We start from the raw sequence: 27,535 nt of genomic DNA, 5'->3' as shown, positions 1-27,535 counted from the left end.
TCGTTCCCGGTAAACCTGCAATCATTTATTTTGAATATTTATGCCGACCATGCGAAGAGAAACAAATGGCTGAGGTCTGCTCTCGTCGAGGATGCTAAACTTCTGCCACGAGCATGGTTTTCGAGCAGAGTTTTCAGTATACCGAGGGACTTGGTTGGCGTCTCGAGTGCAACAGCGACCGACACCATGCTTCGAAGAGAATAGACCCCTCGGCGAATCGAAGAAAGACGACGATGTTCGGAGAAACAAAGACGAGGAAATCGGTTTCGCGCGAAATGACGTTCCGAAGTACAATTAGTCAGCCCGTCAAGTATGGTCTTTATTTCGTTGGAATTTGGCCCGGCACACCGTTTCCGGGCCTGCATAAACTTTACTGGATTGTTTCCATGGCTGTGTGGCAATTCTGCCAGTACAAATACATAGTTACGCACTTTAAGAACAAACCTCTTATGGAAATGATCGAATGTCTGAGCATCACTCTACCGTACACTTTGTTGATACTTAAATTGTGCATTATTTGGACGAATCACGGGTAAGTTCAGAAGATCTTAATCAGAGTGGAAGAAATTTTTACTACGAAAGAAAGGGTCGTTGCACAAAAATGTTTAGTTGTACTAGTATTTTATTTACATAGTTAGGTACATCAATAAATAATTCGACAATTTTTATTAGGCATGCAAATTAATTCGTGATCCTTCTTTCATAAAAAACACATTATATCATATCCATACGTCTTCATCTTTTAGGTAATTAACGATTTACTTCTAAAAAAAAGATGGTGGTTTGGATAGAACGAAGTCATTATTATTTCGTAATTTTAGAGTATATAAATTTTGTAATATTTTTAGGGATGTTTCGGTGTGCAGCTTTTTCAAGGAAAGACAGTTTTTCAATTTCCCGTTATACGGGAATGTAGTCGTATAAAAAAATTTCAGAAACAAATATGAATTTTTTAAATATTGTGCAAACAAATGATTTTTAGAAAAAAACTTAGAAAAAAATCTTTGTCCTAAACTCTCTAGTTCCCGAGATATTAGCAAAAATAGGGTTTTTACCCTTAACTTTAAGGGCTATTTTCGTTAATATTATTTTTTTCGTTAATATTGAATTTTGCGTTAGTATTGAATTTTTACTATGTCGGAAGGAAATATTGAGTTTGATATGCCACACAGAATTATTTATTGGTGTATTTACTTAATACTTGCTACACACATAACAAACCCTTGGATGGCGACAGTTGGGTCCATTTTGACCCAGAGTTACAAATGTTCCATTAAAATTCAAATAAGATGTCAAAGAAAGAGTTCAAAGTTCAAAAATATAGGAGAAAGATAAAAGAAATATAAAATATATATGGAGGGATAAAGGAGAGATAAAAGGAATATGTATATAAAAGAAAATTGAAACGTAAGAATTTACATGGATCTAGTTATGGTTGTCGCGAGATCATTAAAACCGCCATCTGAGGGTGAAGTTATTAGATTATTTGCATTTAAAGCAACGATGTCTAATTAACTCTAGAACTACCGGGCCCTAAACGAGACTGATGTACATTCCTTTATGACAATAACAGGATTGAATCTACTCAGATTTCGTAGGATTGTTATAGTAACATGTACGCGAATAAAGAAGTACACTAAGAAATTTCTCGAGAAAATGTTTTTATAACTTCACGAATTGTAAAAAAAGTTTGAAATGCGTTATATCGATGGCCTAGGTCAGAGCTGCTCAACATGCCTATTAGCAGGCAAGGGCGCCCGCCGATGCCCGCGGGCACAGCTGCGAGCAAAGCTATGGATAAGTAACTTAGCGGAGTGGGGACAGTAGACAGCCGTAGCGGCCACGTGAAAATGTGTGTGACAAATACATGCAGCCTTGCCCGCGGAGGCGTGGCTTCGCGCCCACTGGGGCGTGACTTCGCGGCCACAGGGGCGTCGCTTCGTGCCCGCCGTATGCCCAGGGCAAGAAAATCGCTGCCCGTACGGGCAGTCGCTGAACAGCCCTGACCTAGGTGGTTCTAGTGTTAATAGCAATGGACAAAACGGGCTTCCGAGTATCGATCGATCGAGAAAATTAATCTAACGCTCTGTCAATATAACTCTTAGCTGAAGAAGACCGGTGGCTTTAATAACGATATCTCGCAGCGTGCTACGTGAAATAATATCGACTATGGAGGAAGATTGTGTGAAATATGCTGTTATCGATACGAACAATGTGATATCGAAAACAGCGGATTTTTCATATCGTTTAACGAGCACAATTGCGTTCCTTTACCTGGCATCAGCGACCTTTTACGCAGCCGGGGGTCTCGCGTTTCTACGATCCAACGACACCATGCCCCGCGAGCTTCTTCTGAACATGGATCTGCCGTTCGACGCCTCCGAATCACCTTCTTACGAGCTTGTTGTCACTGCACAGGTTTTGCATCAAACTGCGTCGTCGTATACCTTCGGCATGTTCAGCGCTCTGCTTGTTATGATGGTGAGCGTGCACGATCATGTCCTGTGCAATCGGTTTTCCGGTTCTAACCAGGGATCGAACAAATTATGGAACTTTCTGACACGTTGAAAATCTCTCTAAACGTGGAATCGCGTTTTAACAAACAATTCAAAATAATTCGTTTTTATGAACATTAGACAGATTATGAGACACCTGTGACTTTTAATTTTGAGCGGTGCATTATATTTTCTGTAGTTTTATTTATTACATGTTCTTCAAATTTAAGTGTACTATTGATGACGGTAAACATTTTTTTCTTTGTGACATAACGAAACGTCGCGCTTTACATAAATAGATGACGCTAATAGCTGAGTAAATCGGCTAATGTAATATTTAACAATGACTAGCGAATAATATAAAAATTTTAATATAAATTTCACTTTATTTTATCGATGTAAATATCTATCCTATTCTTGTTCTTATGCGGATACAGAATTGGAATTCATGACGATTGTCGCCACCATGTTTTAACGCTTGTATCACTGCTTTCAGATACTTCACGTGGGATGTCTCATCGATATATTGTGCGATATACTAGTGCAGATATCCGCTCAAGAGGAAGACAAATTGCGATTCGTTGCTATCAGGCATCAAGAAATCGTCGTTTTGGCTGAACGAATCGAGAAACTCTTTACGCACATATCTCTTTGCCAACTTATGGCGAACACTCTTGTTACATGCTGTCTCGGGTATCTTGTTATAACAGTAAGTTATAAAAATTAACATCGTAATGTTACAAAATGTATGTACGTAAATAATTTAATAGAAAAATCATTCTGCATTTCAGGCAGTAAGATCAGACAACGAACTTCCTCTACTATTAAAGTCTATCTCCGCCTACACCGTAATATGTTTAGAAATATTCGTATACTGCTGCGCCGGAGAGTATCTCAACACTAAAGTAAATAAGTTTTACGACTTCCATCAAATATACAGCGAATAATTTGTTTTTATAAATATATTTTGAGTCGTGTCACTTTTCTTATGAATGAACGATATCTGGTATTAAATGTTTAAATGAATATACCTTAAATTGTTTAATTTTCGAGTTGTCAAATTCGATGCACGGGATAAATCTGTAAAGAGTAATACAACAATTCATTGCTAAGTTAACAGCGAAGAGACAATCTTTAGAGAATCATTAAACGTTACTTACATTTTTCCGGATGTATTGGGCGCAGATAACGAGCACTCTTCTTTATACGTCGTTTTGAAATTTTTCATTATGTTGCAGAGCAAAATGATTATTGAAGCAGCATACCAAATGGCTTGGTACGACCTACATCCCAACGTCAGTCGGCAATTAGTACTTCTAATTTTAAAATCTCAGAAAGGATTGCCGCTAACTTTTGGAAGGTTCTCAACCCTTAGTTTGAGAAGCTTCACCAGGGTAAAGTATCAATTTTATCGATAACAACTTTGACGGTTGATTTCGTATAATTTTTCTCTCTATACGGATCGTGAAAATGAGTATCAACAAGTAATTCTGTTTTCTGTGTTTTTCATAGATCATGAAATCGTCTGCGTCTTACATGTCGGTACTACTCGCGATTTGAAAATTACGCTTCGCACAGTTTCCATCTACAGGGTACCACGGTAATTCCCAAGGTCATTTGAAATAACTTTTTCCTTTACGAAAATGTTCCCCGCGGCTTCGTTAAGGAGTTATTAACGAAAAACACGGACCAATCAGAGCGCGGCTACAGCAGTCGGATTCCGGCTCGGCCAATGCCAATGCCGCGCTCAGCGGGACTCCCGCTATAGCCGCGCTCTGATTGGTCCGTGTTTTTCTTCCATAAATCCCGAACAAAGCCGCGGAGAACAATTTCGTAAAGGAAAAAGTTGCTTCATATGACCTTAGGAATCACCCTTTTTCAAGGACATATATTTTTAGGACACCCAGTATGATTAACGTATCTCAAGAGAATTCGCAATTCTAGATGGCATCAGATACTCGGAAATGTATTCGCGGATTTTTCATAATTCCTTGAATTTTTGCGCTGAGAGAACAAATAAATATATGTCTTCAGAATTATTTTCCCAGAAAACGGCAAGAACTTTTTCGGGTGCCTGATGCATTTAGAATACCGCTTAAAGCACACGAGGAAGCGTAATTTATCAAAATGTAAAAATTCCTGCACGTCGACTAGCGAGCTTGCTTATAAACCGCGTATTTTATGAGGAGTCTCGTGTTCATGTAATCACAAAATATAACGATTGTAAAGACACAACTTACACTGTGTGTTCGAAGTGTTCCCGACTGTTTTCTCGCCGACAGCTGTTCCCACGGAATAATAGCGTTTCCATGCTCGCACCTCAGCGACAGAAGTTAACACTTCAATTCCTGCTTATTATTATTTCCTTGTAAGCTCCGGCGACGATATAGCTTCGCAGCGAGCATTTTCATTTCCAGATACGTTCTTCTGCGCTCGAGGAGAACGCAGTTCACGACCCGGCCAATATTAGCAAAATCTTCCTCGTCGTGTTTCTATTTCCGCATTTTTTATTCAAGTCGAAGCTATAACACCGGCGAATCTTCCATCGTCTCCCGACAAACCTATAATCAGCGCGGTACATTATTTTGAATATTCATGCAGATCATGCGTGCGCGCATCAAATAGTTCGCGAACCGCTGTCGCGGGCTTCTCCGTTCGCATAGTTTTCGAGAAACTTTTCCCCAGTGATCGCAGGGTGTCCACGAGACACTGCTGAGCGCGACGCTGACGAACGCAAACTTTCGAAAGTAATGGCTAGTTCAAGAAGAGCCGCAAATTAGGAAAACAGATGAAAAAAAAGTACAAGTGAAAAATTATTGCTCGGAAATGGCATCGCCCAATACGGTTAGCAAATCCGTGAAATTTGGCCTTCATTTCGCCGGCGTTTGGCCCGGCACACCGTTCCCGGGTGTGCACAAAGTTTTCTGGATATTCTTCATGGTTTTATTACAAACTTACCAATACGAATACATAATTAGACGCTATAAAACTGAAAGTCTTATGATACTAATTGACAGCCTAAGTATCTCTATGCCGTTCACTTTAGTGTGCATTAAATTAATTGTCTCTTGGATGAACCAAGGGTAAGCTTCTCGATAGAGATTACCTTTATTGTGCACGAAATTGCCTGTTCTTTTTTTCTCTCTCTCGAGGTATTGGGTTTTTGGAGGTAATAAAGGAGACCTAAAATGTACGCCTTTTTTGCCTTTCGTAACTTTGACAGTGATGAAAAAAAAAAAAGATATAAGAACTGAGACTTTCTTGATATATTGTGTTCGTTACGATTTTTATTACGTGTCGATTTTAACCCTTTGCACTCGAAGCTATTTCAACTCCAAAATGAAACATTTCTTCCGACTTAGAATATTTTCCTTCTATATACTTTTTTTTCGTGTTGTGAAATGTTTAGTGATTTATTAAATACAAACAAATTTAAATGCAAAAAATATGTTAAATAATGATACAGCAATTTTAGTGTGGCGCTGTACGGTCGTCATTCGAGTGCTAAGGTTTAAAAACCAGTCACAATTTATTGAATAAATTCCTTTTAATGCATCTTTGCAATCTCGATAATTCTAATTTCAAAGATGTCTCTCCTTACTTTTGACGCGTATAATAAAATCAGAATTCGCATAAAGGATCGCAGTCTAGTTGTCCCAATTATTCGCATACGTTTCGTTTCACGTATCTCTAAGCACGACTCTCAGCTGAAGTAGACTGACACAACGGTACGCTCTCGATGTCTCGCAGTTTGCTGCGCGAAATTTTGTCAACAATGAAAGAAGACTGCGAGAAATACGCCGCGATCGATACGAATAATTTCATACCGAAAACGTCGATGCTTTCGTTTCGTTTAACGAGCATGATCACTTCTTCGTACTTGGTCTCCGCCGTTTTTTACATAGTCGGCACGCTGGAGTATCAACAACGTAGCAATTCGACGACGCGAGAGCTCCTTTTCAAAATGGACCTGCCCTTCGACACGAACGAGTCTCCTGTTTACGAGCTCGTGGTAACCGCGCAGTTCCTTCATCTGGCAACATCTGCGATCACCTATGGCACTTTCACCTGTCTCCTTTTGATGGTGGTGAGTCTAAACGTTTGCGTGCATGTAATCCTCGGGGCTGTTTGGATTCAACCCGGATCCTTTGACATGATCTCTCGCGACGAACCTGTTGATTAACGTTGCGCTCGGTTTTCTTTGGAGTCGATGGTATTATTTCCAAGAATAAACAGGAACGCACAAACATCGTTAACCTTTTGCACTCCGGAATTTTGTGAACACCTGTTAAATGTCGAGTCACACTCGACAAAGGAGTGCGAAGTTAAACCATTTTAAAATGGAACAACCCTTTTATTTTCCATCCCTTTCAGCTTGTAGATAAAATTCGATTATTTTGACTCGATGCTCACTCGTGAATTTTTTCACAATTAATTCCCAAAAATTACATTTTGATCATTTCAAAGGTTATTCGAATTTTGGACGATCCAGTGACGCTTGGACCGCCCTGTGTTAACACTAGAACTAGCGAGCTTCCTTCTTTCATAATTATTGAAATGAGACAAATAATTTCATGACAATTTTTGAACGAGGTTCTTCACTGCGGCGCCTATTGTAATAAAAATTGTAGGGAATAAATGGAGTCCTGACAACACATTTTCCTTTTGGGATTTTAAAGTCATATGGACCTCTTACATTTAATTAATCTCAATTTAATGGAGTAGAAGTTATCTGTAAGTATTGGAACGTGCGAAAAGATTTTCTAGACTAATTATAGCATGACCTTCAAACGACCTTGGACACTATTCCGTGCCCAACACTGTTTGATTACTTTGCAAAATTATACAAATTTAGCGTGATAGGTACTTTGAGTAAGACTGCAGGTGTCGCAAGACATTCCTCATACTGGCATACAGATAGACGAGATAATTACGCGGTGTGTTTTGTTTATTTAATGTATGGTTTATACATTACTTTACAGACTCTTCACGTAGGGTGTCACGTCGATATACTGTGCAGCAGAATGACGGAATCGTCTGTGACAGACAAAGAGCAAGTGCGATTCTTTATCAGCAGGCAGCAAGAAATCACTATGTTCGTGGAGAAAATAGAGCAATTGTTCACGTACATCGCTCTCAGCCAGCTTATATCGAATACTTTCATTACGTGTTGCGTGGGTTATCTTATTGTAATTGTAAGTATCATAATTGTTTACTTATGCAAGTATGAGTTGTACTTAATACGGAAATCACTTTTTGTTCCAGTCATTGAGCGCGGAGAACGCACTTCCTATGTTAATGAAATGTATTCTCTTCTACTATGTAATCTGCTTAGAAGCGTTCATCTATTGCTTCGTTGGAGAATTCCTCGACATTAAGGTTATTGCACGAAAATAATTTCATTAGATGTATCGTAAATAATAAATTAGGTAGAATACGGAAGTGCTAAATTGCGCAACAGTTTCAACTCGTCGCGTTGCTATAATATCTTCCAAGTATTTATCGTGCTCGAAAATAATCTAGAATTTCGGAAATGTTTAAAGTTTAGTCGAGACACGACTTCGGTTCCAGATAGTCAGCTCAGTATACGTCTAAACGAGAGTACTCTGCTTTTTCACGCCATGTTATCCCTTATTGATCGCTGCACTCGAACCTCTCCTTAAATCCCCTCATGTTTTATTACGTCACTAACATCATTGTCTGTAAATATGCCTGGAGCAAAATGTGCAATAAATATGTATATCGAGTTAGCCCATAACTCCGTAGAAATTTTTATGCCGAACATAAAATATATCTTACTTTTAACGAAAGCGAGCATCGTTCAATAGTACATTTGCTATTTTGCACAACAAAACGTCACCATCCTCATTTTTATAATATTTATCAAACACATTTTATCAGAGGTAAAACATACATTAGAAAATCACTTCTTTCGAGTAGGGTAAGGGACCCAATTACTGTGGGAGTACCAATTACCTATATTAATTATACTTAATACTACAAAATTTATAATATAATTTCTACACTAAAAAAGAGATATGTAATGCATTATTTTAATTTAAAAGATTCAATATTTCTTTCTTGGTATGCATTATGCCTTAAAAATAAGTATAATTAATATAGGCACAGTGATTGGTACCTCCACAGTAATCGGGTCCCTTATCCAATACGTTGCATTTGCTTTTATGCTAAAGGAGAAAAGCATGATTTACCAGAAAAATGCGTTTAGGAGAAAAGCATGATTTACCAGAAAAATGCGTTTTTGTTTTTTATTTTCAAGTCAAGCATGAAGAATTATTCGAGTATTCTTATCTTCACAAAAAATAAAGGATTGTTTGAAGTGAATTTTAAATGTTGGAACAATGGTGTCTCCCATTGAAGTTAGCCGTCTTTACAAATTAATGCCAATCAGATGTCAATTTAATAATGTGTCACTTCTGCACGAACATATCCTCTGTTCGTGTACGTTAACTTCAGCGCACATTTTCCAAATGTTACACAGTTGAGTGTGTAACGTCTGTCCATACGTCGTTATCGAATATTCTCTGTACTTCCAGAGCAAAATGATCGCTAAAACAGCATACGATATGCCATGGTACAACTTACACCCGAATGTCAGTCGGCAATTAGTGTTGTTGATACTAAGAGCTCAGAAGGGACTGCCGCTAACATTTGGGAAGTTTTCGATGATGAATCTGGAGAGCTTCACCTCCGTAAGATTTTTCTATTTTTTATAGTGTCTGTTATTCTCGACAATTAGATTATGCCAAATTGTTAACGCCTATTTTTTCATGGATCGGTTTATCCATAAACTCATCGGTGCAGTTAATAATTGCAGATACATTTCTTTTTAACGGAATTAGTACACTGTTCTTTGAGTATATTGTCGCTTTGCGAGAGAGGACTATAGTGTTCAAATTTTTAGTAAATCCCCTGCTTTGAATATTATTACTCATAAATAGTTTTTAATGATTCTCACAACGTGAAGTATTTGCATTTCGTATAGACGAATCATTGCATTAGTTAATAGTCTCCCCCGTACCGTCCGAATTTTACCCCCTAAAGTCCTTTTTTCTATCCCATTAAAAATTAAATTTTTGTAATTTATTTTCACCAATGTGTCTTGATAGTACAAGTAATCTCATATTCTTATATTTGTAGATCATGAAGGCTTCAGCATCGTACATATCGGTGCTTCTCGCGATGTCTTGAAATAGAAACCTCGCACATATTGTATACATAGGGTGTAATAAATTCAATATTTACGTTAAATCCACATGTTATCTTAAATGAAATAGATGTATATAATTCTGTAATGCGTGTTTGTTTTCCTGAGGGTAAGTGCCAACCACATTCTACCGACAGAATTTGGTTAGGGTAAAGGACCCAATTACTGTGCCTATATTAATTATACACATTTCCATATTTTAATGAAAAAAATTTAATATCTCTTTTTTAATATTCATTATGCCTTAAAAATGTGTATAATTAATATAGGCACAGTAACTGGCAGCCCCCACAGTAATTGGGTCCCTTACCCTATCCTGTTTTTGTATCTAGCGTTTACAGACCCTCAGCGTGTTACCGTTCATGTTTTTCGAACAACACTATCTTCAAACTGTGTTCTGTCCGAAGGGAATGACACTTCAATTTTCCTTGGATTTCAGCGACGTTACGATTTCATGAGCCTTCGAAGAAATCATTTTTACTTCGAGAAGTTTTTTTTCTCCACATTCTGAACGCAACTCGAACGCGACATCTGGCCAAATAAATTTCAAATGACGTTTCCACTCGTGCCGCTCAGTTCCTGCATTTTTTACGAAAATCGTTCGTCGATGCAGGGAAGATACAACTAGAACTTCAGCGAATCTTCCCCCATTTTTGTTCGTTCTCGGCGTGCTCGTGATCAGTGTGGCATTATTTTAAATATTCATGCGTATCATGCGAATGTGCAACGAACGTTACCGAGGAAGCCTCGATCATAGAAAGTTGGTGTCATTGTTGATTGTGAGAGACTGATCCACGCAACATTGCCATAGTTTAATGGACCTTGGGGGATCAGCAAAGAAAGAAACAATCTAGTCGAATAAAGACAATCGAATTTTGAAAACATGCGTCGAAGCACAGTGAGTCAGCCTGTTAAATATGGACTTCATTTCGTTGGGATTTGGCCGGGCACGCCGTTTCCGGGTTTGCGGAAATTTTTTTGGGTGTTGTCTACGACTCTGTGCCAAATTTATCAGTACAAGTATGTGATCACGCATTTCACAGCCGACGGACTCATGGATATGGTGAACTGTTTGTGCTTTGCTCTGCCGTACACTATGACGATGGTTAAATTAGTTATTGTTTGGACGAACCACGGGTAAGTCGAATGATCCTGGTTACTACGGACGAAAATGTTGGATGAAGAAGCATCGTTCAGAAAGGAAAAAAAATCTTGTGGAGTGTGCGATGTATAACTATTCTGCTGTTAATTTGATAAAAAAAAAAACAAGAAGATTCCTGGTTACAGTGAAACAAAATTTTAATTGGCTTGCAACCGATGAACAACATTTTTATTTTGCATAAAGATCATACGATCAGCCCAGGATTGTAAACGCATAGTCTTTTTCTTGCTCAAAGAATCATTGTTACGGTAGTTAGGTTTCTGCAATGACGGTATAATAAACAGTCATAACTTCGTTAACCTAAGGAGTTTGGTTCTTTGAAGAAATGCAAACAACAAATAAATTTCCTGCGGAGGTTTCGCGCTAATTTGAAAGTGGTATTTTTCGGGTGTTGGTAATTCTGCCCCTAAAAGCAATCGTTTACGATAGAACCATTAGGCTAATGGGTTCCGCCCCATTTCTGGGTTTACGTATCAATGTAATTCTCAGTTGAAGGAGACTGGAGGTTGCTTTAATAACGATATCTCGTAGCGTGCTATGCGAAATTTTATCGACCATGGAGGAAGATTGTGCGAAGTATGCCGTTGTCGATGCAAACAATGCGATCTCGAAAACAGCGAACCTTTCGCATCGTTTAACGAGCACACTCGGTTTCTTCTTTCTGACTGCTGTGAGTTGTCACTCGGCTACCATTCTCGCGATTCCACGATCCAACAACTCGACGGATGAGCTGCTTGTCATTAGCATGGATCTGCCATTCGACATTAACGGATCTCCGACTTACGAGATCGTGATCGCTGCGCAAGTTATTCATCTGACGGCGACTGCGTACACGTTTGGGCTGTTCAGTACGTTGCTCTTAATGATGGTAAGCTTGCGACATGTTTATTTAACAATGATTTTTATTTGTTAAGTATTTCAAGCAGAGATTGAACAAAATTACGGAACTTCTTAATAGGTTCTATTTAAAAGAACCTTTTCTTTTAAAGAATCCTTTTCATCAATGAGGACAGATGAAGAAAAGTTTTAGTTTGAATAGAGCTTGTATAAAATGGGGAAATTTTGCTGTAACAGGGATTTTGTTATATTTAATTTGTTCACCAATCGATCATTGTCACAAATACTGTTCAATGGATGCGACGATATTAAATCAGTATTACTGTTATTCCTTTTGTAATATTTACAAGGTTAACTGGTACATTAAAGCTTGTGTCAGTGTTTTTCGCACGAAACTTGGAATTTTTAATAAACGTTCTAACTTCCATGAGAATACTTGCTAATATAAATTCCTTTGTGTTCAGACTCACAAATATAATTAGAAATATAATGATGTCGCTATTTTTAGATACTCCACGTAGGCTGTGTCATTGACATATTGTGCGATGTACTGGCACACGTGTCTGCCGAAGAGACAGGACAATTGCGATTCGTTGCTGTCGGACATCAGCAGGTTATCCTATTCACGGAGAAAATTGAACAGCTCTTTACATACATATCCTTCTGCCAACTTCTGTCGAACACTCTAGTCACATGCTGTCTCGGATTTCTTGCTATAACAGTGAGTGACGACGATCTTGTAATTTGTGTACACACTGTGTGATATTGGTATGCTTTAACCTTCCGTATGCCGGAGTCATTCGTGACCCACCGCGGTGGAGATAAGCTCGATTGACCGCCAATATGCACATTTTTTTCCGGTATAACGCTTCTTATTTCCAAATAAGAAAATCGCTGTTCCCTCTTCTTCTTGTCCATCCGAAACAGGACGAAAGCCGGTCCCGAGTCATCGCCTTATATCGAAAGAAAACTGAAATATCGGCTTGGGTCAGAAATAACCCCGGCCTGGAACTCGCAGAAGTCCGAGGGTTAACACGTTGAAGACAAACAGCAATTTATTTCTTAAAATAGAAACTGAGAAGTTAAAACTTATGATGTTAATTACCTTCTCAATCCTCTTGCATTTGACCAACCGTAAGCAAAAGCACACTCTATTGAATTTTGAATTCTCGGGAAATGATTCTGTCAGCCAAATATGGGTAAGATAGCAGCCACCGTGTTATCCCTTTGCACTCCTATGTCGAGCCCGAGGCGACATTTAACAGGTGTTTACAAACTTCCAGAGTGCAAAGGGATAATTTCAATGCGAGAAAGAAGTTTTAATAACATATTAAAATTTGAAGATGAAATCGCGAGTGTTGGGTGTTCGAAAAGATTAATGTGGTGTTTCTATTAGAGATGATTTTTATTTTACAAACACACCGATTTCACGTTACAACTGCTGTACGAAAGTTTACTCGTTTGAGCGTCCAATGAAAACCGTGCGAAGCCTGAGTAACTGCAGTCTAGTTATTTTTAAAACTCGAACTAGTTACTTTTAGTGCACGGCAGTTCCAGCGTTAATCCATGCGAATTTTTTCCAGAACCTAATAGGATACAATAGTTAAACTTTCGCGACACTGCGAGCAAACTCATTTTATAGGATTGTCCTAAAGGCCTCCGACAAACAGTTCCACTGGAACTAACAATGAGCTCTCCGTTAATCTTTTAGTACATATATACGTGTATATGTATACCACTATCCTCCCCCTCCCTCCACCCACGAAGTGTTTCAACGAGTACCGGGAGCGACTTGTACATATGTGCACGCGATACGTGTCTGCACCAGAACGATTTTGTATTTCAGGCATTAGAAACAGGAAACGGACTTCCCCTGCTGTTCAAATTTTTCTCCGCCTACGCTGCCATTTGTTTGGAAATATTCATTTACTGCTTCGCCGGAGAGTACCTCAACATTAAAGTAATTCAATTTGATAAATTACACCAAGCTCGGTGCAAGAATGATGGCCAAATTCTTTTTGCCCGTGTTTCACAAATGATTGTTCTGATAAATCTTCTTAGCGATACTACTTGTTGTATAAAGATTCCTCAGATGATTTGAAGTAACTTTTTCCTTTACGAAAATGTTCTCCGCAGTTTCGTTCAAGAGTTATTAACGAAAAACACGGACCAATCAGAACGCGACTATAGCGGATGACTTCCGGCTCGGCCAATGCCAACGCCACGCTTAGCGCGACCTGCCGCCCAGTCGCTCTGATTGGTCCGTGTTTTTCGTTAATAACTCTTGAACGAAACTGCGGAGAACATTTTCGTAAAGGAAAAAGTTACTTCGAATGACCTTGGGAATAACCCTTTTCAAGGAAGTACAACATTTTTGGGACACCCTGTATACCATTTCGAAGCTTATTTATCCCTTAATCTATTCGATCGCAATAATTCTTATTTCGTTTAATAAAATTAAGTTTGAACTAAGTTATACAATTTCAAATTGGCCATTGCTCTTGCACTAACTTAAGCTAAATAACCTAGTAAATAAGCAATTTTTCAACTAGTAGGAAACAAGTGGTTCCTCAAATTTTATGTTAAAATATGAATGTTCGAAGAGGCATACATTGTTTTTAAACAAATACAGACGGATTTGCTTTCTATCACGATTCGTTAATGTTTCTTTAAAATTATATTTTCGTTTGTTTGTCAGAGTCAGATGATAGTCGACGCAGCATACCAAGTATCATGGTACGAGCTGCGACCTAATATCAGTCGGCAATTAGCACTTTTAATCCTAAAGTCTCAAAGAGGATTACCGCTAACTTTTGGAAAATTTTCAAACCTTAGTTTGGATAGCTTTACCAGTGTAAGTTCTTCGCAATTTATTTGCAACAATAGTAGTACCATTTAGTAGCGATAAAATTTGTAACATTTGTAAACTGACCACGAATTGTTCTTAACAATTTGATTTTGTTCTCTATGTTCCGTAGATCATGAAAGCATCGGCGTCATACATGTCAATCCTACTTGCGATCTCTTAAACGTACGTCATATACTTTCCATACGTAGTGTACCATAATTTAGAAACTAGAAAGAAATTAGCAAATCCAGATAGAACATTTAGAACACTATAATGCACATAACCTAGTGTGCATTTTTAGAGTTTTTTTTTGGAAATAAATACCATTCGTCAAACACTGCATCTGTTTGTTCGAATTGATTTAACCAGTTTCTTTAATATTATTATATATTTCTTTCATATAATTAATATCAATTAATATTATAATAAAAATTGCACACCATCTAAGTAAGTCCCATCTTGTCATTTTTGTAAGACAGCGTCACGTTCACTGCTTTGTTATTTATTGACATGTAGCATAAATTCGTTTGGTTGCAAATATACTCATCCTCAAATTTTGACCGTTTAATTGTGACTCATTGCAAATGCAGCCAAGCATGTGATTAAAGGAAAACGATTTATAGTCGACAATTTTGAACAATTGTGATTCATAAAATGATATTAAAAATTTATGTTATCACTCGACACTTTTGTTTCCCATGTTCACACAATTCGTATGTTAACGTACCATAGTCAGTCGCTGAGATATAAATATAATCTTTAAAAATTCAACTTACATGGTGCTTTGAAGCGTTGCCAGCTGTTCCCTCGCGATCCTCATCCTTTTTGAATAAATCCATGTTCATGGACGATATGAGTTTTGTTTCTTTTCTGCAACAGGAAAGAAACCAATGTTTCAGCTTCTCTTTAACCTTCGCGCGACAGTTCATAGACCTTGGACACATAGATTTTTATCTCCAGAAGTATTTTTTCCTCGAATTCGAGTCTTCAATGTATCAACTCTGACCGCATCAATTGTAGTCTCCCTGTTTCATGGAAATCGTTCGTCAGCGCAGTAAACCAGAAACTACCACAAACAACAAATCCCCCCTCGTCTGGTACAAACCCGTAATCATTGCAGTATTATTTCGAATATTCATGAAGGTCATGCGTGCGCGCATCAAATGGTAGAAGCGTGGCATCCGCGTGCTCTTTTTCACATTATTTTCAAAACAGTTCCCAGTCTACCGTAGGAAGTTGAACAAGCGCTGCCCAGCGCGCCGCCGACAAAAGGTCGATCATAATTGACCTTGAGGAACCGAAGAAAAGCGAAAGCTGAGAAAATAGGAATCGACACGTTGCGCGAAACGTTCCGGAGTGCAGATAACAAATCGATTCAGTTGGGACTTCACGTTGTTACTCTTTGGCCGGGTACGCCGTTTCCGGTTGTACGACGGTTCCATTGCTAATTCGCCAGTGTATCTACGTGGTTTTTTTTATTGCATTTCGAATCTGTTCGACTGCTTGAGTCTTACTGTCGCCTACAATCTGCTAATCGTCAAATTAGGTGTCACGTGGATGTATCGTGGGTGAGTTGTTTAGCTGGTACCATTTAGCATGGATCAGAGCAAATTCGATCGAAACAATTATTTTTGAATCGATCGATTTTATATGTGTAAGCGCATCGTTAGTGTGTAGACTTTACTAGCTTCCTAGTTCACGAGAAAATAAAGAGATAAGGTCAATTTACACTATACGGCACGGACCGACACGACAAAACACTGAAACATGCATTTTAAATGGAACCGTTCACACTTGTACTGCACGGACCTGCACGGACCTACACGGACCAACATTATCCCGAAGAGGAATTTAATCATTTTCCTGCACGTAATAGTACATAATAGAGGAAATTATTTAATTACGTTATTCGTGATAATTTGTAAATCGCTGTTATCATTAAAAAATGTATTAAGATGTGCTTTATCGTTGATCTGCAATCTTTAAAAGATTATAGAGTTGTCATAGGATACTTAATGCGCTAACTTGCCACTTTTCGTGTAGGTTTGCTAGCTCTACTGTTTTTGTCGCGCGCAACTTACGCGAAGTTTACAGTGCAATCATTCCCTGTCAAAGTCAGCCGTGCACAATGTAGCAGCTTATTCCGCTTATAGCCGCTTCGCTCCCACGGACGTGTTATGTCGCGATGCTGATACTGTTTGTGTAAGGTCACAGACGTGTCATCTTGGAACGCAATGCCGTTCTTGCGATGCCACGGACGTGTTATACCGCGACGCCATACCGTTCGTGCGATGCCACAGACGAGTAAACACGCGGCTTCCGTTTTTACTCTGTCTGGAGTCACTTAGCTTGCTTCTATGTTGTGTCAGTGCCCATTTAGCTGCTCACGAGAGTCTGGCCACGATGTCACGATTAAGAAATCGTATTATAAGTGATGGCGAAAGTCTAAGAAATAAGAAAGAAACATCATCAATGAAACATGCTCACACACGTAAATGAAATAAAAACAAAAGATGCTTCATGAACTAACATAATTTTTTGCAGGCCATCTGTTCACCACAGGCGCGTGTTAAAGACGCTACGGTACTTTACCTTTAGTCAAATGATAATGTATACAAATGAAAAAATTAAATATAATGTTCGAAACTCCAACTTACATTGTATTTTGTAGTTACAGTAACTGCTTTCTCGCAAACACTTGTCCCTCTGGAAAAAAATGATTTGCTAGCTCAGTCGTCGGAAGGAGAAATGAAAGCAGTATCACAACTTTCTTTACACTATAATAACGCTATCATTATCATTGAATTTAGAGGAAAACATTTTTACGTCTAGCAGTTTTTCCTTCGGATGCGAAACTTCAAATCAACGCTACATCTCAGTAAATCAATTTAACATGATGTTGTGGGTCTCCTGTCTGCTGCTGCTGCATTTTTTATGGAAATCGATGGTCAGCGCACCAAACAAGAACTTTAGCATAAACAAATCCTCCCTCGTCTTTTTCTGTTCTCGACAAACCCGTAATCATTGTGGTGTTATTTCGAATATTTATGAAGATCGTGCGAGTGCGCTTCAACCATCTTTTTCCATATTGTTTTCGACAAAGTTTCCAGTCTGTCGCAACAAGATCAGGCAACACTACCAAGTGTACTATCGACAAACGTGGTTCGGTCATAATGGACTTTGTGGAATCGAGAAGTGAAATTTAAGAAGTAAAACGAGGATATAAATTTTAAGTGAAATGAGATTTCGAAGTACAATTAGCCAGTCGATTAAGTATGGACTTCGTATCGTTGGTGCCTGGCCTGGCACACCGTTTCCAGGTTTTCGTAAATTCCTTTGGATCTTGTTCACGGTTATACCCCTAGTTTATCAGTATATGTACGTGATTAGGCATTTCCATTCTGAAAGGCTCCCACAACTGTTTGACTGTTTCGTTGTAATTATCTTGTATATTTTAATGCTTGTTAAATTAGTTGTCGTGTCGGTGAATCATGGGTAAGTTGTTCCTCAGTGGGTATTGTTTATTACTGCGGAGTTCTATGCAAAATGAACATGTTCGAAGTCGATTTCAAGCAACAGAAATTAGATAAAAAGAAAGTTTTGTTTTTAATGATTTTATCAAGTCGAATGGTGCAACAATGTTCTTACGTCTCTATTAAGACTTCAGTTTTATATTTCACCAATTCATTTTTCTTATAAATGCATAACATCCCTAGTCTATTTATTACAGATGACAGTAAATATTTCAGTGAAATTTTATTATCACGCCACTCTTGCATTTGTGTATGTTCAAAGTTTCTTGTACTATTTCTTGTTGTATCTAATTATGTTATAGTTAAATTTTCATAGTACAGTAATCTATTAGGTACAAGCAGAACTTTTCTAAACAAAATTGCTAATGAATTGGCTTTTCAGCTCCATTGCAGCACATATGTCAACTTTTGGTTGTTCACAGTTGTCATTTGTATCTCGTTGTCTTTGTTTCTAGCAATCTTTGCTATCTCCATCATTGAGTTTCTCGTCCCATCTTCAAAATATGTATTTTATCAACTTCGTAATTCAAGCAGAGTTGTTATCTCAAGCAGACTTCCCGTAGAATCGATGTATAGTAATAAAATATGCTGTTCCATTAAAAAGCAAAATGCATTTGCATTTTTTAGGCAAAACGTGTTTTTATAAAAATTGAAGCTCGCAGAAAATCGTGCGTTCTGTAACATTCTTGTGCAATTCTTTTACGCCAAATTCGAATAATCTCACGTTCCAATTCATTATGTCCATTGTCACCCTTAGAGGGATCGAAGAAGTCGCATCTTTTTCATTGTCTCAAATTCGGTGCACAATGAGGCAATAAATAACAACTATTGCTAATATCTGCTTATATGGTTAGTTTCTTCAGACACTTTGTATTTAAAAGCAGTAATTTATGATTGAAACCAATGGGACAGTTGGTTTCATTCTAGACGACTGGTGGCTTTAATAACGATGTCTCGCAGTGTGTTACGCGACATTTTAACATCTATGGAGGAAGATTGTGTTAAATATTCTGTCGACGATTCAAAGAAATTGATATCGAATGCAGCGGATCTTTGTCAACTTGTAACGAGGACAATTATCATTGTCTTTGCGGTGAACACAGTTTTTTATGCAGTTACTACTCTCACAGCTCAACATTCTAACGAATCTATACCTCGTCGTCTCCTTCTGAACATGGATTTGCCTTTCGATACCGTCGATTCTCCAAATTATGAGCTCGTGGTGACCCTACAATTTATTAGCTGTATGGCGACATCGTATGCGTATAGTACTTTTACTGCTCTTTTTTTAATGCTGGTGAGTATAAATGACTTTAATTACGTGAAAATTATGTTATGTGACCATCTATTGTATTGTTACCACAGTGTTGTTGTACTTTAGGTACTTCATACGGGATGTCACATTGACATATTATGCGACGCAATGACAAAAATTGCATCTTCTAAAGACGAGAAGCATTTACGATTCGTTGCTGTGAGACATCAAGAACTCATCCTGTTTGCGGAGCGAATTGAAGAACTCTTTACATTCATATCTTTGGCTCAACTTATGTCGAACACAATAGTTTTATGCTGTCTAGGATATCTTGTTGTAATAGTAAGTAATGTTGTTTCCGTGGTTTGTGTGTGGCCAGTCAAAAGGTATTTGCTCCTGTGTACTAATTGTTGGAATCATGACGAATCAATTGAACCATGCATAATCTAATTAATAGTTTCCTGAAGAAATCAATAAACGAATTTTTTGATGGAGCTGATTCTTTTCTTGGCATTTCAAAACTTGTAAATATGGTATTTTATGTAAAAAAACATATTCATACTGCAGGGGTTGCGAACTGGAAGCGAGTTTGCTTTACTGGTGAAGTTTGCTTTTTCCTATGTTGCGATTTGCATGGAAATATTCATATGTTGCTTCGCTGGAGAATACCTCAACGTCAAGGTACGTTGTTCAGAATTTTTTAATAACAAAAACTGTTTATATCTATTGTAATAATCTATCTACTGTACTACTGTACTGAACTATCTACTGTAATAATACTCCTAGACACTATTACAGTACTTATTACAGTAGATTATCTCCGAACTAGGCAGTAGTATTATCTTAATTTACTCTTCTTTGAGATGTTATCACCATTGACTTTTAATTAATTTTAATTTAGTATGGTGTTGTAAAAATGTTAGGTTGTCCCAAAAGTTTGTATCCTTTTCGATTAATGCGTAATGCGTTCTTTAAAAGCCGAATCACGTTGATATATAAGAGAAAGCTTGGGACTTAATAAAACAATAATGAACAGACATTAAACACTTGTATATTGCGAAAAAATACTTTTTGGACGACCTAATCTAATCACATTAGATGAATAAAATTATGTACTACGAAAAATGTATTGTCATGTCTCCAGTTTTTTGTTCACAACGTGTTCCATGCAACATATTCGTTTTTAGTACTGCTGCATTTTTGCAATGCCTGGTAAATACCGATTTTCATAAGTTTGGATTATCTTCCAGTTCTTAAACAGTTTTGTGAACCAAGAAATATGTTTATAATATAAGTATCTTTTATCCTTTAGAACGACATGATTGTTGAAACAGCATATCAAATATCTTGGTACAACTTGCAGCCTTCAACGAGTCGACAAGTTATACTCTTACTTTTAAGATCTCAGAAAGGATTACAGTTGACTTTCGGAAAATTCTCAGCCCTTAGTTTGGACACCTTCACCTCGGTGAGGTTTTTATATTTCGTCTGTGTCAGTATTGGTCGTTAATTGTCAATCATTTTCTTATTTCTCAAGTACTTGTGTCTTCTGTTTTCGTAGATTATGAAAGCGTCGGCGTCTTACATGTCAGTATTTCTTGCGATGTCTTAAGCGCAACACTTGAATAATTACAAGGGAATTAGCAGTTCTAAAATAACACCTTTAGAATACAGAACACCTAAGTAGGTGAGCACAGCTGAAATACAAATCCAAATCGGAGGCAGCACCATAAATTAAAAATCGGGGAACATGTTTGTATGAACTGATATACCTTTTTCAGGTCACCTGTTCGTTACAGGTGTGTGCTTCACATAATAAGGTGCTTAATCTCCAGTCAAATGTTAGTGTATTGTTTAAATATAATGATGTTTGAAAATTCAATTTATATCACACGTTGTAGTAATGTTAACATTTTTCTTGCTAACACTAATCTCTTCGGAACAATATCATTTTCTATGTTCGTACTCCGCTAGGAGAATGAAACCGATATCTATACTTTTCTTGAACTATAATGACGCTACAATTTCATAGGAGGTCGAAGAAAAGATTTATATGCCTACAATATTTTTCTTGGAATACGAAACTTCAATTCGATTTCGAATCACATCAATTTAACATGATCTTGCCTAACGTGTGTCGTCGGTGCCTGCATGTTTTATGGAAATCGCTGATCAATACCGGCAAGCAGAAACTTCGACTACAACAAATTTTTCCTTCGTATTCTCCTGTTCCAGGGAAACCCGTAATTATTTAGAATATTCATGCAGATTATGCTTGTGGCGCAACAAACGGAAAATTGCTTTTGCAAGCTTCTCTCTTCGCATTAAAGTTTTCAGTCTGTCGTTCGAAGTTCAGGAAACGCTATCGATTGTGCTCTTGATAAACGTGGAGATCAGAATGCCCTTTGCAGAATAAGGGAATAGTGGAATTTAAGAGATAAAAACCGTGACATCAATTTTCTGCGAAATGATATTTCGGAGTACAGTCAGTGAATCCATTAAGTATGGCCTTCATATCGTTGGTGCTTTGCCTAGTGCTAAATTGCCGGTTTACAATAAATTCTTTTGGATGACGTGTACGGCCATATCCCTATTTTACCAGTACATGTACGTGATCACACACTTCTATTCCGAAGGGCTCCCAAAACTGTTTGACTGCTTCACTTTGATTTTCACGTATTTTTTGCTGTTTCTTAAGTTAACTGTTGTGTCGTTGAATCGTGGGTAAGTCATTTCGTAGCAGGCATTGTTCATTACTGCGGATTTCCATGCAAAGTGAAAATGTTCGAAGTCGATTGCAAGCAACTTTGCTCTTAATTATTCTAGCAAGTATCAAATGGTGTAACAATGTTCTGAAGTTCTTCTGAAACCTTCACGGTTTTGTATTTAACCAATTCATTTTTGCTATAATCGCATGACGTCCGCAGTCTATTTATTACAGATAACAGCAAAATTTGTTTGGCGAAATTTTATTATGTTTACCCTCATGTTGCCACTCTTGCATTTTTGTGAATGTCTGACACTTCTTTTTATTATTTCTTTGACCGTTCTACTTACGTCGAGTTTGCGAAAGCAACCATTGTCTGTTATAGCTAAATTTGCATAGTACAGCAATCTATTAGGAACCTATACAAGTAATTTTATAACAGTACAGTCAAACAAAGCATAACTTTTCTAAATAAAACTCCCAACGAATGATTTGTCAGGTCCATGGCAGTGCAAATAAAAACTTTTGGTTGCTCATTCAATTCGTGCTATATTCAAAATATTTATTTCATCAGCATCCAACACCTTCTCAAGCAGACTGAAAATCGAATTCTGGTTATAAAATATACAGTTCAAAAACCAGAATGCATTTTCAATTTTTAGACATATGGCCAACTTGGTAAGAAAAGTCGCAGAGAGTTGAGAGCTCTATGAAATTCTACTTTGTCTTGTGCAATTCTTTTCTGTCAAATTCGAATAATCTCACGTTCCAAATTCATCATGTTCATCTTCGCCTTTAGAGGGATCGAAGAGGTCGCATATTTTTCATTGTCTCGAATTCGGTGCACAATGAGGCAATACATACCAAGTATTGCTAATATCTACTTATATGGTTAGTTTATTCGGACACTTTGTATCTAGAAGCAGTCGTTTACGATTGAAATCAATGGGACAGTTGGTTTCATCCTGGACGGCTGGTGACTTTAATAACGATGTCTCACAGTGTGTTACGCGACATTTTAACGTCTATGGAGGAAGATTCTGTTAAATATTCTGTCGACGATTCAAAGAATTTGATATCGAATGCAGCGGACCTATCGCAAAGTGTATCGAGAACAGTTATTATCATCTACGTGGCGTCCGCAGGTTTTTACGCAGCTACCACTCTCGCAGCTCCACATTCTAACGATACTATACCTCGTCGTCTTCTTTTGAACATGGACTTGCCTTTCGACACCATCGAGTCCCCTAATTACGAACTGGTGGTGATGCTACAAATTATTAGCATATTGATGACTTCGTACGCGTACAGCATTTTTAGTGCTCTCCTTTTGATGATGGTAAGTTGTCTTCTGATTTTAACTAGAAAAAAGAAAAAACTATATTAACATTATCATACATTTTTGGGCCGTGCTTTAATCAATTTGTTGCTTTACTGGTCATATTATTACTAGTTTAGTTAATACAAAATTAGTATGGGAAATGTTACGTTATTTTTTGGGGGGCAGTGGCATAGTCCTATACAGTGTCTACACGATGTATGTCTAAAACAGGAGTCTGGCCAAGGACAATAATTATCGACTGGAAGATGCTATTTTTTGATACACTGCCGAACGTAGAAAAGTACTGTGAAGCTCGAGTGGCCTCGGCTGCCGAAGAGAGTACACATACATGTCTACACGATGTATGTCCAAAATACGGGTTTGGTCAAGGACAATTATGAGCTGGAATAATAAGTCTTGTTAAATTCATAATTAACGCTTTCAAAGACAAATTTAATGTTATAACTTTTATATGTTTCGAATCAGGTCAAGTCTGATTATTAATTCGAATTCTGCACATCAAAATCTATAAAATCACAAGTTTGTATTAATTTCAGCTAAAAAATGACTTCGAAAATAGTCGTCCGCGTTTTTCCCGTTTCAACCCACAGTGTGTCCGTACCTCGATGGTAAATGTTTATACTACTATCGGTAGTATAAACACTATCAGTGTCGGTGACGGTAGTATTAAAGGTCAATTTACACTTGCTCAAGATCTTCAGAGCAACCTATTTCGGGCCGCCACAGTTCTTATATGGTTGTTATAAACTTCTTCCCAGCAATCCATATATAAAAACTGCCGCGTTGCGACCGCGTCCTGGCGTCGACAATAGCGTCGACCTATAGCTCAGCTGTTCAAGCCCGACACCGGGATCGGGTGAACGACCACAGATGTAAACCATCTGTTTACGTCTGGCGTAATACTTGTGGCGCGGGCCATCGTTTCCCATATTCCAAATATCTAATCCGTTACCTCTCGTCCTTTGTCTCCCGCGCAGCGCCGGCCGTCAGGGCATCTGTCATTGCCCTCGCGCGCTAACCAGCGCTCGGCGCTGCCTCGTCCTGTGTAATTTCAAAAATCCCACTCCTTACTCCTTCCGCAGCCGATGGCCCCGGACAGTATAAACAGGCTACCGCTAATCGCTCACGCGTGGTCTTTGACATTTTCCGATCGCTTGATCACGCTTCTCTATTCTCGTGCGCTTCACGGCTCAGCTATTCCAACAATAATGTTGGTCGGTGCTGGTTCGTTCAACGGACGGAACGTGCAGGTCCGTGTCTGTCCATGCAGGTCCGTGCAGCTCCGTGCCTGTCCGTGCAGGTCCATGCAGGTCCGTGTCTGTCCGTGCGGGTCCGTGCAGGTCCGTGCAGGTCCGTGCGGATCCGTGCAGATCCGTGCCTGTCCGTGCAGGTCCGTGCCTGTCCGTGCAGGTCCATGCAGGTCCGTGTCTGTCCGTGCGGGTTCGTGCAGGTCCGTGCCTGTCCGTGCAAGTCCGTGCCTGTCCGTGCAGGTCCATGCAGGTCCGTGTCTGTCCGTGCGGGTCCGTGCCTGTCCGTGCAGCTCCGTGCCTGTCTGTGCAGGTCCGTGCGGATCCGTGCAGATCCGTGACTGTCCGTGCCTGTCCGTGCAGGTCCATGCAGGTCCATGCAGGTCCGTGTCTGTCCGTGCGGGTCCATGCAGGTCCGTGTCTGTCCGTGCGGGTCCGTGCAGATCCGTGCCTGTCCGTGCAGGTCCGTGCCTGTCCGTGCAGGTCCGTGTCTGTCCGTGCGGGTCCGTGCAGTCCGTGCAGGTCCGTGCCTGTCCGTGCAGGTCCATGCAGGTCCGTGTCTGTCCGTGCGGGTTCGTGCAGGTCCGTGCCTGTCCGTGCAAGTCCGTGCCTGTCCGTGCAGGTCCATGCAGGTCCGTGTCTGTCCGTGCGGGTCCGTGCCTGTCCGTGCAGCTCCGTGCCTGTCTGTGCAGGTCCGTGCGGATCCGTGCAGATCCGTGCCTGTCCGTGCAGGTCCATGCAGGTCCGTGTCTGTCCGTGCGGGTCCGTGCAGTCCGTGCCTGTCCGTGCAGCTCCGTGCCTGTCTGTGCAGGTCCGTGCGGATCCGTGCAGATCCGTGACTGTCCGTGCCTGTCCGTGCAGGTCCATGCAGGTCCGTGTCTGTCCGTGCGGGTCCGTGCAGATCCGTGCCTGTCCGTGCAGGTCCGTGCGGGTCCGTGCAGGTCCGTGTTTGTCCGTGCGGGTCCGTGCCTCGAAAATAAAGAATTTGTTATTGGATTAGTAGTGGTCTCCTGGTCTCATACCGATATACCCAACCCGTATTATGTTTAGACTCCTCGGCGACCGAGGATACTCGCGTTTTGGGGCTTCCCACGGAGCATACACCGCGGCAGTGGGGATAGTTCTGGGACTTTTACAGGCTAGATATTTGGGACATATATCGAGTAAAGACTGTATCATGAATAGACTGCCAATTTTTATGCAAAATGATAATTGCGCGCAGACGCTGCGATGTCTTTCTTCCCTTAATAATTTGAGTAGGTCGAATGTAATGTATTGATACTCTTAGATTTTTTAAATATTTCTGCTGTCTCAAGTTACAGCTACTCATTCTTGTTATAAATGCATAAAATCCGCAGTCTAATCATGAAATATTTTTCTATGGTGCGAATAATTTTTTTAACAACGGCACGACTACTTTAGATAGTTCACATGGGATGCCAGATCGATATATTATGTCTTTCAATGTCGAAAATTTCATCTTCTAAAGACGAGAAACAATTTCGGTTCGTTGCTGTAAGACATCAAGAACTCATCGCGTTTTCGGAGCGGATTGAAAAACTCTTTACGTTCATATCTTTCGGGCAACTTATATCGAACACTATAGTCTCATGCTGTCTAGGATATCTTGTTATAGTGGTAAGTAATGTTTTCTACAGTATTGCTATGTGTTGTTGGTATACTCTGTGCTCGTGTATATTCCATGCGATTGGAGATGTGTAAAATATTTGATGTGTAAAAACACATTTATGTTTCAGACAATAGAGGATGGAAGTGAATTTTCCCAACAGATAAAGTTTATCGTTTGCTATCTTGCAATTTGTATAGAAATATTCACATATTGCTTTGCTGGAGAGTACCTCAACGTTAAGGTAAATTTTTTAGAACTGTTTGCTGCACCGTTGTTAATTTCCATAAAAATTCCATAAGAAGATATATGCTTTTTATATATTCAAACTACGTCCTCCTTGAGATGTTTCCGCCATTGCATTTGAATTACAAGATTCTGTAACTCTAATTTGCATCTATTGTGTTACAATGTATAAACACATTAAATGAACAAAATTATGTTTTGTCTGAAATGTGTTCTTAAAAGGTGTTCTTAAATAAGAAGCACTTTCGACTGTATCTGGCACCTAAAGTTTCTTTTGTTCTTTAGAACGACATGATTGTGGAAGCAGCATACCAAATATCTTGGTACAATTTGCAGCCTTCTATGAGTCGACAAGTAATACTGTTACTTTTGAGATCTCAGAAAGGATTGCGTCTAACTTTTGGCAAATTTTCAGCCCTTAGTTTGGAAACCTTCACTTGGGTAAGACTTTTAAATTTCATCTATGTGCTCGCAAGGGGCACTCTTTGCGAACAATTTTTGTGCAGATAAAGTTCACGATATTCATAAAACAAGCTCCAATCAATTTCAGTAAATAATGCTGGTTTCCATACTCGTAGATTATGAAAGCGTCGGCGTCTTACATGTCAGTATTCCTTGCGATGTCTTGAAAGCAACGTTTCGCAATTGTTCCATCTGTAGTGCATTGTAATTGAAACGTTACAAAGGAATTAACAGCTTGAAGTGTAGGTGAGCACTACTAAAATATAAAAATAAATAAGAAAGAAACATCACGGATGCGACATGTGCACACACGTAAATGAAATAGAAGCAGAAGATGCCTGTATGAACTAACATAATTTTTTCCAGGCCATCTGTTCACCACAGGCGCGTGTTAAAGACGCTACGGTACTTTACCTTTAGTCAAATGATAATGTATACAAATGAAAAAATTAAATATAATGTTCGAAACTCCAACTTACATTGTATTTTGTAGTTACAGTAACTGCTTTCTCGCAAACACTTGTCCCTCTGGAAAAAATGATTTGC

The 27,535-nt window shown here is 38.9% G+C and overlaps 3 protein-coding genes and 1 long non-coding RNA gene across 7 annotated transcripts; 3 read left to right on the top strand and 1 right to left on the bottom strand.

The window, feature by feature from the left end:
- Positions 1-99: 99 nt before the first annotated feature.
- On the top strand, positions 100-4,722 carry LOC143352383 (odorant receptor 82a-like). 4 transcript variants are annotated; one of them, XR_013081914.1, is made up of 8 exons: positions 100-532; positions 2,145-2,481; positions 2,992-3,204; positions 3,287-3,400; positions 3,734-3,889; positions 4,008-4,107; positions 4,394-4,461; positions 4,544-4,722. XR_013081914.1 is itself a non-coding variant. In XM_076784809.1 (6 exons), the coding sequence occupies exons 1-6, from the start codon at positions 114-116 to the stop codon at positions 4,053-4,055; spliced, it is 1,287 nt and encodes a 428-aa protein (XP_076640924.1). In that variant the 5' UTR covers positions 100-113; the 3' UTR covers positions 4,056-4,247. The 4 variants fall into 4 exon arrangements, 1 of the variants encoding a protein (XP_076640924.1); XR_013081913.1 differs by having other exon boundaries at positions 4,394-4,722; XR_013081915.1 differs by having other exon boundaries at positions 394-532; positions 2,106-2,481; positions 4,394-4,722.
- Positions 3,422-5,110, bottom strand: LOC143352394 (uncharacterized). The gene is made up of 3 exons (XR_013081916.1): positions 4,736-5,110; positions 3,656-3,778; positions 3,422-3,575 (listed from the first exon to the last, which is right to left on the bottom strand). It is a non-coding gene; the product is annotated as an uncharacterized LOC143352394 (long non-coding RNA).
- Positions 5,111-5,232: 122 nt separating this feature from the next.
- LOC143352206 (uncharacterized) lies at positions 5,233-14,991 on the top strand. The gene is made up of 12 exons (XM_076784533.1): positions 5,233-5,578; positions 6,246-6,582; positions 7,478-7,690; positions 7,761-7,874; positions 9,053-9,208; positions 9,657-9,700; positions 10,618-10,860; positions 11,381-11,753; positions 12,231-12,443; positions 13,569-13,682; positions 14,421-14,576; positions 14,701-14,991. Exons 1-12 carry the CDS (start codon positions 5,322-5,324, stop codon positions 14,749-14,751), a joined length of 2,271 nt encoding a protein of 756 aa, XP_076640648.1. The 5' UTR covers positions 5,233-5,321; the 3' UTR covers positions 14,752-14,991.
- A 2,614-nt stretch (positions 14,992-17,605) lies between these two features.
- On the top strand, positions 17,606-27,429 carry LOC143353007 (uncharacterized). The gene is made up of 13 exons (XM_076786101.1): positions 17,606-18,065; positions 19,031-19,400; positions 19,485-19,700; positions 19,926-20,039; positions 20,671-20,826; positions 20,920-20,967; positions 21,793-22,082; positions 23,020-23,404; positions 26,077-26,292; positions 26,412-26,525; positions 26,813-26,968; positions 27,106-27,235; positions 27,356-27,429. Exons 1-12 carry the CDS (start codon positions 17,809-17,811, stop codon positions 27,154-27,156), a joined length of 2,373 nt encoding a protein of 790 aa, XP_076642216.1. The 5' UTR covers positions 17,606-17,808; the 3' UTR covers positions 27,157-27,235; positions 27,356-27,429.
- Positions 27,430-27,535: the final 106 nt, after the last annotated feature.

Source organism: Halictus rubicundus, chromosome 3, assembly GCF_050948215.1.
Source record: "Halictus rubicundus isolate RS-2024b chromosome 3, iyHalRubi1_principal, whole genome shotgun sequence".
NCBI lineage: Eukaryota > Metazoa > Arthropoda > Insecta > Hymenoptera > Halictidae > Halictus > Halictus rubicundus.
This window is presented reverse-complemented; position numbering and strand designations above follow the sequence as displayed.